The sequence below is a fragment of the Ailuropoda melanoleuca genome, chromosome 6, assembly GCF_002007445.2.
Source record: "Ailuropoda melanoleuca isolate Jingjing chromosome 6, ASM200744v2, whole genome shotgun sequence".
NCBI lineage: Eukaryota > Metazoa > Chordata > Mammalia > Carnivora > Ursidae > Ailuropoda > Ailuropoda melanoleuca.
In genome coordinates this window covers 98,275,549-98,287,175 of record NC_048223.1, presented here as the reverse complement: position 1 = coordinate 98,287,175, position 11,627 = coordinate 98,275,549, and the positions used below count along the sequence as shown (strand labels likewise).

The 11,627-nt window shown below is 41.8% G+C and overlaps 1 protein-coding gene across 6 annotated transcripts in view; it reads left to right on the top strand.

The window, feature by feature from the left end:
- Nucleotides 1-11,627, top strand: part of BLNK (B cell linker) — an 81,528-nt gene that overhangs the window by 28,764 nt on the left and 41,137 nt on the right. For 5 of the 6 annotated variants that reach the window (XM_019797244.2, XM_011222019.3, XM_011222020.3 and 2 more), the window contains exons 2-3: nucleotides 1,916-1,981; nucleotides 5,452-5,501. In XM_019797244.2, the coding sequence (XP_019652803.1) occupies nucleotides 1,916-1,981; nucleotides 5,452-5,501 (116 nt within the window). Of the gene's footprint in view, nucleotides 1-1,909; nucleotides 1,982-5,451; nucleotides 5,502-11,627 lie in introns of those variants that run through there. The other variant, XM_034663050.1, reaches the window with a different exon arrangement.

Sequence of the window (11,627 nt, the reverse complement as noted above, 5' to 3'; positions counted from 1 at the left end):
GTATAATATACTTTATATATTATATATTAAATATAATATATAATTATTTAATATATAAACTATATATTAAAATTATTTAATATATATTAAAATAGAAATATATGTACTTATATATATAAGTAATATATACTTATATATATATCTTAAGTCAGAAAGTTATTATGAAAAGAAAAACCATGGCCCTGTACTCCGACCCTGTTAACATTTTTTTCTATATATGTATATAAAACAGGTAATAGAAATGATATATGGACAAGCTATGAACATTCAAATAATACAGAAAAATCTTCATTGTGAAGAGAAAGTCTACTTTTTATAAAATGGAAGCCCCCATCCCCGCTTAAGCCGCCAGCCTTCACCACACAGTTGATACAAGGACACCCAGCCTTGAGAAATAGAGGCTGAAATCTATTCCTTGATGGATTGCCAGGCTGTGCGCCCTGCCACGGCACAGGTGTTCACCCAGAGGAAAGGGGTACCTTTTCCTAATTTGTACGAGGACATTCTATTGCCTTTGAAAACAATCTTTGAATAACTGCTTGCATATCCTTCTAAAAAGCTAGGCACATACTGACTCAGGAATGTACGTGTCCTTTCTCATTCCATAGAAAAAATATGTGATGCGCATTATTCTGAACTTCCCTTCCTTTCTTCCTTTTTTTTTTTTCCCTCTCCTTCATCATTTCTGTTTAACTTAATATGTGTTGGGGATTTTTATGTGTCAGCAATAGAGGTGTGTGTTTCTTTTCTTTTTTTTTAAGGGTCTGTGGTATTCCATTGTATGGTTTTATCAAAGTTTAAGTAACTAGTTCCCTTTTAATGATTGATGGGCATTTAGGTTGTTTCCAGGTTTTTTAGGAGGGAAGCAGGAAGGATTATGGTTATTACGCAAAATGCTTATGTGTACATATGGCATGGTTTTATGACCGTGTTTATGATGGCAAATTCCTAGCAGTAGAATTTCTGGGTCAAAAGGCATGAAGGTTTTAAAATTTAACAGATGCTGATTGTAACAATGTGCATTCCCAAGAATATCTGTATTCTTGTATCCCATCTACCCAGGGTGTTATCATGTTAAGTTCTGCCGGTCTGATAGGTAGAACATAGCTCATCGTTGTTTCGATTTAGATTTCTTTAAATATAAGTAGTGTTAAATATCTTTTCATTAGTCTGTTGGCCACTCGTTCTTTTCTGTTAGCTATGTGTTCACATCTTTTGCCCATTTCCTACTGAATTATTAATAATTATTTTGCTGAGCCATAAGATTTCTTTGTCAATCAAAACACAGAATCATCATTATTATTGTGTCGCAAATATTTCTACCAGCACATCATTTATCTTTTGATCTTGTGCATGTTACTTTTTGTTTTACAGAGTTTCCAAGTGTGTATGCAGTCAGATTCAGTAATCATTTTCTTTATGGCTTCTGTGTATGTACAACTTTTTGGTGACAGTTTTTCTAGATTCTACCTAGTAAAGTTCACCCCAAAAAAATCTTGGACCTGATTTCAGCTCATGTGTCCTTCAAGGTAGCTCCATCTTGCAATGTGAATGCTCTAAGAACAATCATTGGTGAACAGCGAGGTTTATCAGAGGGCTTTTGCCTCACCTGTGTCCTCAGAATGGGCAGATCTAGAAATCACAATTTCTCTTCAGAGCCTGAGCCTGGCCCAGACATCCAATGGACAGGGACAGGGACATGGCCCAATGACCACGTTCCTTTTACAGAATCAGTCACACTTTCCCTTCACTCAAGTAGCAGAGGGCCAACTTCATTAAATATAATACGATTCATGCTGTTTGGGGGGTTTATTGTAGGCCTTTTTTCTCTCTTTTTATATTCAGGAAGGACAGAAAACTTTTTAAAAAATCAACCTAGTTATTAATATTTTATGTTTAATTTTGTTTCTTGCAGGCAGCTTCAAAAGATGGTCCATGATATCAAGAACAATGAAGGTGGAATAATGAACAAAATCAAAAAGTAAGTTAAACTCCATAGCACTATGTAAGCATTCATTTATATTAATAACACATTATTGCAGACTGTGCTAGGTGGAAGAGAACAAAGTTCTCTGTTATGCAAGTAAGGAGTTGCAGCCTCTTTAGCATGTAACCCTTTCTTACTCACGGCTAGAGTCCATGGTGATAAGATCCATATTCAGGAAACATGGCAAATGAATGGAGTGATCAACTCAGGGTACTTTGCTTTTCCCTCTCATTGCAGTAAAAGTGAGCTGTATCACTCAAGGTGCCAGCAAATATCAACAAAGATGTTTACAGAAACAGGACAATCAGCTTCTATAACTGTTTAGTTAAAGTCCACCAGGACACGCTTAGAGAGATCCAAAAAAGAAGTTATAAGAACACAGTCCTAGCATCTTTAGGATGCCATGCCTGTTTTCCATATTTCAATTTTTGCTCTTTCCATTACCGCTTTAAAATAGTGTTTTCAATTTGCGCTTGGAGAGAGAAAGCTAGAATTTCTAAGCTTCCTGCACATCAAAAACTCTTAAGATTTAAAAAAAAAAAGAAGATAAAAATTATACATACTTGTATTTGCCACTCAAAATCTAAGTTAAGAGGAGAGAAGAAATGGTATTCCATTAACTTTTTGTTTAAGTTCTTTTATTCAGATAACGAAAGTAGTAGAGATTCCTCAGGGGAAAAAAAAAAATCAAAGAGTTCAGAATTGTATAAAGTCAAAATCTTCCACTTCTCCATATCTCCACCTTAACCAACTCTGGGGAAATAGACATTGTCGTGAGTGAGTCTGGTATATATATCTGTACGTACATGATATAGTACACACCTATGCACACATCCATTTTCATCATGAATGGCATTGTACTTCATAAACCATTCTACCAACGTGACTTTGCTTAGTGGTTTTACTTAATGCTATGTCATGGACGTCTTGGTTTGATGGTATGTAAAAATAAGGCATATGCCATTTTGAACAGCTGATTAATAGTCTGCTATAAATATATTATCATTCATTTAACCAGCTATGTATTGGTGAACACTTTTTAAAGGGAAAGAGATGTGGGAGTTTAAACTGACATATTCTTGGAGGGCAATCCGATAAGATCACTAAAAATATTGTGGCCATTTCTTTCAACTTAACTGTCATAAATAATATGTTGATAAATAATTTTTAGAGATTTTGAGTATACCAGAAAGCTAAATTCCTAAAATGAAATTTCTAGATGGAAGAATTTATGCCCTTGAAATTTTTATTGATATTACCAGACTGCTTTCCAAAAATTTTGTACCATTAATATAGTGTATAAAAGTTCTTTTCCCTATGCCTTCAGAACAAAATGTCTTCATTCTGTTTGGTCTTTGTTAATCTTGAAAGTACGAAATCATGTTTTATGGTGTTTTTAGACTATAAAATGCAAATGAGTCTCAGTATGTATAAGTGATTATCATAAAATAGTTAAAATGGTCTTCTGCTTGTGGGGCATCTCCTAGAGGAGGAAGATTTGTCCTCATGTTCTGTCCTGTGGTGGAGAGAGGTGTGTGATTATTCTCATTCAATATTTCTGACACATGCAGAATCTCATTGACATGAGAGAACCCTGCTAGTCATTGTTTTAATCAGTAGTGATTCTAGATTAATTATCCCACAGTTGTCAGTTTTACAACACACCAGTTTTCTCAATAATACGAAGCTTCTGTGTAAAAAGTCTCTCTATTCCATGGTCAGGCATACTTACAGTAGCCATGGAGCTCAAAGTTTTTCAGACAGTTTCTGTTTTATTATGCCCATTGTTCCCAAAATACACTTTTACTTGACAAACGATGTTTCTTCTCAGCTTGGAAAATATGGCTGCCATAGCCGTTACCCTGGGTGAAGTCAGTGGCCCTTTGGTTCTGAGTGACCTGCTGTTACGCTCTTACTCGTTGCCAGGCAACAGGTGCTACCTTGAAAGGAGGAAGCACGGTTGAACACACTGGTTTCCTAACACAAGACCATGACAGAGTTGTCACTGGTCCATGGCCAAATGAGAAAATAAGGACCTTGAAGCGTTGGGGGTTGGCATGCAGCTGCCAGCTGCTAAGTGAGGCCCAAACCACAGCTCTTATTCCTGGTCGGTGTTCAGTAACCACCAGCCCCTTCCTGAGTCTGTCCTTTATCCCGAGATGATAACCTCCAGACATTTTGGGTGTTAAAATACCCCTTCTTTTCTCTTATGAAATGATGACAATAACTGGTAATGGTTGGTTTGTGTTTTTCGAAATTTTACCAGTCCAAGAACAGACCTGGAACCATTCCTTGTTTGTTTTTGTGCTTTTTTTCCCCCCTATAACACCATGGCTAATCTTTCTCTCTGGACCTCATCAGAAGTCTAAAGATATTATCTCCCCAGCACACGCTGGCTTGCCGTGAGAATTGGATAAAATAATAGATCTGAGAATCTTTGGGGAAACAAAAAGCAGAATTTCTATGCAAATATAAGTATTGTTATTTTTGCAACATCACAATTCTGGTTTATCGGGCTAATTTTTTGTAATCGGACATGAATTTCTGTACTGCTTTTTCCCACAAGAAATGAAATATGTTTTGCATGTAATGGTTACCTTATGCTGTGCTTCTAAAAAAGGATGTGATGTTTTAGTAAATAAAGGCTACTGGATGTAGGTTTTATTTATATATACTTTAAATTTCATTAAGCAAATCATTCTTAAATAAAATGGGCAACTATTATTAAGAATAGTAATTTACTAGAAAACTTACCCATTTCAAATAATAGAATGTGAGGTGTTGTCACAATTTATAGTAAGCCTAAAAATTGGGATACATTTTTAAAATGTAATTTTAATTTTCTTCTTTTAGTGAAGGGGGAAGGATTGTGAATATTCAAACATTTTATATATGCATGAAGATACTAAAGTAGTTTTGAGAGTGCTTGAAACAGTTCGACTTCTCAATAAGCTAAATATCACAGTGCCCACCCTGCAGACGCTCACTGCTCACTTGTTTGGCACTTTGGTTAATAGTGCCAAAGTGATCTCAGCCCAACCTACAACCCAAGTGCTCTGTTAAAGCTCCTATTTTTCTTGATATTTAAAGCATTTATTAAGTTACTTATTAAAATAGAATTCATCTTCTCTTACCGTCCTATCAACCAATCAACATTTCTCTTCCTTGAACCTCTGAACTCTGTGCTTGCTAGTATTCTGACCTCTGAAAACCCTTCCACCACTGGACTTCACCTTTGCCAAGTCACAGCCCCGTTACATGCTGGGGTGATGAGGGAGGTGGGAGACTTCTGATTAATGGCTTTGCTCCATTCACAATACATTTAGGCTTTCAAAGTGATGGGTCCAAAAGAAGCCATTATGCTATTAGTTATCTGTCTGTTATCTCTACATGTGCTTCTATTATGGGCCTTGACAGTAGTTGTCCTACTCACTGACCATTTGTCTAATGGTTGTTATCTATAGGCTGAAAGTCAAAGCACCTCCGAGTGTTCCTCAAAGGGATTATGCCTCAGGTAAGAGTATTCCTAAAATACTTGGACTCTTGATTAATTTCGTGTTCATATTTACTTCTTGAAAAGGGAACTATGTTCTACTCTTTTGAAAACAAGAGTGCCCATCCTAATTTTAAGAATGCCCAAATCTGTTAGGCATTTGACTATAGTAGAGGTGTAGTATCCCATCCATCCATCCATCCATCCATCCATCCATCCATCCACTCATCTATTTATCAAACATTTGTTAAGTATCTTCCATGTGCCAGGCACATACATGGTTTTAAGTAGAGATACAGTGCTGAACAGGACAGATATAGCCTCCACCCTCACGGTATTTATAGTGAAGAAAAGAAGATACAATGATGTAAAAGCAATTGGAGTTCAGGGTTATGGGGAAGCACAAAGTTCTATGAAAGTCCATACAGCAGTGTCTAATCTAATCTGAGGTGGAGGGTGTGGAGGAAGAGGGGAAGGGAAGGCTTCCTGGATAGAGATTGTTAAAATGGATACTTGAGGGTCAGTGGGGGTTGGAGCGGGGTGGTGGGGGTGGGGAGGATAAATTATTGATGGTGCATGGTTATCCAGTCCTCGCTGACATTAGCCCTGCTACCCATTCCAACTAGGATCAATTTTTGTCAGCGGAGGGTAGTTAGTCTTGAGATTGGTATTGTTTATGGCAGTGGTGAGCAATAAATTATCCAACATACTTCCCTTTTTGAGAAGAAATGCCTTGGGAAGATAGGTCCAAATTATCTTTCTGCTGGCTTAAATATAAAGATTTCCTGGACATGGACAGGCCTATATAGCCCTTCATGAAAACCACAAGGCTACAGACATCAATGAAGTCTCTTCCTCTACAGCACAACAACTAGAACCAAATCGCAACCTTAAAGGATGCTTACTATATATCTTTTTCTGTCTCTGATCAAGATAGCAATAAATCAGACAGTTGAGTTCCTCTTAGGCACTAATTAAATCTTATCACACTAAGAAATGCGGACCAACATATCAAGTCTGGTGACTGACCTGTTGGACCACTTTCCAGAATTTCTAGGTTACAGAGTACTTTTTGACCTCACCTTGCCAATCAGTCAGCAAGTCTCAACAGTTGACCAGGAGATTCCTTTGCAGTGAAAAGATAAAAATAAATGAAAAAATAAAGACCCTGTCCTGACCTTTAAAATCTACCTGATCAAAAGCCAAGGGGGAAAAAAAAAACCTCAAGCAAGATGCTTAGTTAATAAATGAGAACAAATTCATCCTTCTCTCCCAAGTTCTAAAAAAGAAAAGAAAACAAAGCAAATGACATCTGCTAAGCACCCTGAATTTTGATGGAAAATTATGGAATCATGGAGTCCCAGGTCTAAAAGGAGACCCAAAGATCCGACGGCCTAATGTCCAACCCAGTGCTTACCTCCCCTCCCCCACCAACATGCACCACAAATGAGGCCTACTTTCTGTTTGGACATTTCCTGTGATGACTTCCCAAGCCTCTTTGGTCCTGTCAAGGACAGACAGGCCTGGCAGGACAGAGATGCAGTCCATTTCCTAGTGGCTTCCTAAGTCTGTCCTCATGGCCACACAGCACAAGTCTTTAGACATTCAAGAAAACAAAGATAGGGTTGTTCTGTGTAACTCCAAGGATAAAATTAAGAAATTAGGTCATTTGAATAGTTTCTTCTCTGGAATCAGTATCTCCAGGTGCTTCTGCTGTTTCACACATTCTTTGACTCATTTGACAAATATGACGCAGTACGTCCTGTGTGACACTCACTCTACTAGATACGGAGTAGGGAACAAAATATAGCCCCCGACCTCAGGTGCTTCATGACTAGAGGGAAGTCCAATAATAAATGAGAATGCCAACAGGTCAGTATTTGCCTAAGGTCACACTGTTGGTGGAGGGACGTTCCGCTGGCCATCCACACACCCCTGAGTGGTCAAAACTGAACGAGGCCTCTCTCCTTGGACCCTTGGGCCCTAATACCCAGAGGCTGTTGTAATAAGCACAGGGAATCCATAGCAGCCCTCCGTCCACTAAAGAAGCGAACTATAACACTGCTTCGCCCTTGCCCTAGTGTCCTTACTGAAGCCAACATTCACTTGATTTTTTGTCTCCCTGTCTCCACTCTGACTCATGATACCAGCAAGGCTGACATGGGGAGAGCTGCATTCACCATCAGTCCCGCCTCATGGAACTAAGAATAGAGGAATGAAAGTTGGACTTGAAGGTATTTGAAAACCTGGAAAGTCCTGAAAGACCACTCACCCTTAGCTTCTCATGTTAGGGGTAACTGGAGACCAGACAGGCCAAGGGGCTGCCTAAGGTCATACAGCCAGGCGATGGCCAAGCCAGGACTCAGTCCTCCCACCCCCCTGTTAATAAGGCTCTGAGAAGGGATGAAGGGACATGCAGACAAAGGGACTTTTTAAGATGTGAAGTTTTTAGATGCAAATCACCTCTCCTAGTTAGCTCAGTTCAGCTCCCCACATGGTCACATCCCTTTCTCCTCTTGGGGTGTTCCCAGGGGGACTGTCCACAGGCTGCCTCCCCCGCAGCCTCTGTAGTTCTGCTTTCTGTTCCTTCCCTGCATCCGCCTCCACCACCACATCTCACCCAGCCTCTTTCCTTCTTTCCTTCCTGCATCCCACTGCAGCCGTCCCACTGCTTCTCCACATCCCACCACCAGCTCTGTAAGAGGAGAAGCTGCAGGCCCAGTGGCCCAGAGCATGGCCTCCAGAGCTGACTCAGGGCCACAACTGAGCAGGTGTCAGACACACAGTGTGGAGGGCACCCCGCAATGCCCAGGGTCTCTGGTGCTCATGACCCAGGACAGAAAGGCTCCATTCACACCCTTGGTTTCATCCCTTCACTCAAGCTCTTGCCACAGACTCTTTTACTCTCCTTCCAGCCATCCTTTCCCATTCCCAAGCCCCCTGGTCTGGTTCAGCCTTTGTCTCTTCATGCCTGAACTGCTCAAACACCGCCCTCATCAGCCTCCCTGCCTCCAGCTTGTCACTGGGATGTACAGTGGCCTCTGTGGCTGGATCACCCCCTTGACTGGCAACCAATCTGGCTTTGTTTTCTCCCCTGACTCTCCAATACAGCGTGTTCGTTCCAGGCACATGCCTTATGGATGCCCCTTCCAGCCATCAGCTAAGCCCTGCCTCTAGGGCTGAGACACAGGCCTCAGCCTTAGGGGGTGGAAGGAGGATGCCCTCCTTCATTTTTGTTCTCTCACTCGAGTCCTGGCCATCCTTCAAGGCCCCATTCAATCCCACTTTCACCACACAGCCTCATGCAAGCCCTCAGCCTTTGCTGAGCACACCCTTAGCAGAACTTTCCCAGCACCTGGCGGTGATTCCAGGTGTTGAGACATTTGTCAGGAAAGCTTACACTGCCCTGGATTGTCCTCAGTGTGATACATGGCTGTTCTTCTAGACTCTAGGTCTGTTACCTCCATGGCTGGGTGAGAAGATCTTGGACTTTGGGGTCCCGGCTTTGGCCCCTAAACACTGTGAACCTAGAAACGTTTTATAACTTCCCTGAGCCTCAGCTTCCTGCTTGGAGAGGACAGTGCTGATCTATCCTTCAGGTTGTTATTAAAGTAGATTAATAGTAACCAGCAGCATCCATTAGGCTCTTACTCAATGGATGGATGTCAGGCGCCCTTCTACTCACTTTCCCTGGGCTATTTCATTTCATTCTTGCAAAGCCGCATGACACAGGCTCTACTTAGCATCCATTTCCGTGGTAAGAAAACGGATGCCCAGAGGTTAAGCAATTTGCCTGTTCACGCTGCTAGCAAGTGGCAGAATCAGGCTTTTGATCAAGGCAGCTGACCCCAGAGCCCAAGCTCCAAACCCTGGAGGGGACACTGAGGTGGGGCCATCATGGCATTCCCACGTGCCTCACAGTGCCAGCTGCTGTGCCCACAGGCTTGGGGAGGCACGTCAATCACAAAGCTTGGGCTAGGCAAGGGGAGGAGCCTCTCTATTATGGGCATGGGATTGTGACACTGTAAATGGAACATAAGCCCCAACCCAGGTACATGCCACAACTGGAAAGGCTCTCCCTAATAAGGAGGCCCAACCAGCATCTCAGCTTTCTGCCAGGGGCGTGCAACCTTATATCCCAAGTTAAACCACCCAGTTCATATTAAACTTGAACTTGCCCTCCTGAAAGCATCACCCTCTACACTAGAGGCTCTCTTGGGTCTATTTCTTTATGGTAGCCATATTGTGTGGTTGCCATTAGCATGAAATAGAATTGGTATTGTTTTGAGGGTTAAGACATTGTCAATACCCAAGACAATGATAAGTAACATTAATACAGCATTTACCGTGTGCCAGGCTTTGGGAAGCACTTCACATGTATTGTATTACTTGATTCTCATAAACACATGAGGCAGGCACTATTCTTACCCTTGTTTCACAGGTGAGAAATTGAGCTTTAAACAAAGTCCTGGTCCACTGCCAAGCAGGAAGTAAAGAGCAGAGCCAGGATTTGAAGCCAGGGAGCCTGGTTCTAAAACCACAACCCACTCACTTAGGAGGCTCCGTGAGATGCTGGACAAACACCCAGTACTTTGGATCTAGTACTTTGTTTTTGTTTTGTTTTGTTTTCAAAGTATTCTTATCTTTCATTTATTTTTTAAAAGATTTTATGTATTCATTTGACACAGAGAGAGAGAGCACAAGCAGAGAGCAGAGGGAGAGGGGGAGGGAGAAGCAGACTGCCCAAGGAGCAGGGAGCCCCATATGGGACTCGATCCCAAGACCCTGAAATCACGACTTGAGCCGAAGGCAGACAGTTAACCAACTGAGCCACCCAGGCGCCCCTGGATCTAGTACTTTCGACAATCATGCTTTTTAGTTTGGGAAATGGCCTGCAGGCTGTGACTTTAAGAGTAGGATGTTGTGAGTTGCTTGTAGGACCAGGAGATGGGTGTAGCTGGGGGAAGGAGGGCGCCATCAGGCAACTTCTACCACAAGGTGATGCTTTTTTCTCTTTTCTGCCTCAATGCTCCATGAGCCCTGGATTGGGCCATTCTTGTTTCTCCTAGGTTTTATCTGAAGGCTCAGTAGAGGGCCAGGCAGTTTACATGAGACTTCAGCTACAGGGGCAAACACAGGTAGCCTGGCCTCCAACCCGCCCCCACACTCACCAGCCATGTGGCCTCAGACAAGTTTTGCAACGTCTCTTAGCTCCGGTTTCCTCAACTATGAAATTGAGATCATAACGGCACCTACCACAAAGCACTATTTGGAGGATAATTGAAAAAATACACTCATTTTAGCCCTGAGCACATAGAAAGTGTTTAATAAATGGAATCTATTATTGGTATCCTAATTTTTGTTCCTTCATCTCATTTGTTGGCTCATACTTTTATTACTGCATGGATTACAAATGTCAAATGTCATCCAGATACAAAGATAAATTAAATAGGCCTTGTTTTTCATACAGAGAGGCACAAACAAATGGTCATAGCACAGGGCAGAATGGACCACACGTGCTGTCAGGGTGCCAGCAGCACCTACAAGGGCCCAGAGGAAGGAGTCATGGATTGGAACCTGAGGGGCTGGGGAAGACCGTATGGTAGAAGTGTAACAGGGATTTCCACACAGAGAAGGAAGATGGGCCAGGGCAATAGCCCGGACAGAGCAGAGAACGATCAGAAGTGCAGGCTGGGAGGAACACGCTGCCCAGTATCACTGTGAGTGAACATGGAAGACTGCAAGAGAGGTCCAGGGAAGGACAGGAGCGGGTGGCATCCAAATGTGTTGACATAGAGCCTTGACTTTACTCCATAGGGAGCCACTGATGATTCTTGAGGACAGGAGCAGCAAGTCCAAACCTTATTTTAAGAAAATCACTAGAAACAGTACGAAGTATGTGTTGGAGAGGAAAGATAATGGGGACAAGAAAAGTAGTTACACGGCTTCTGCAAGTACTTTCAGCAGTGACCGGAAAGTGGGCCCTGGCTCACTGAGAAAAGGCTCTGCAAACACAGCTCACCAAGGCAGGGAAGTGTGTTTTATAAAGGTATTTTATGAAGGTTTCTATTTTAAAGGTTGAAACAAAAACATCTTGCCACCTTAAGTGCTGATCTTCAATTATCCCCAAACTTAAGGTATTAGAAA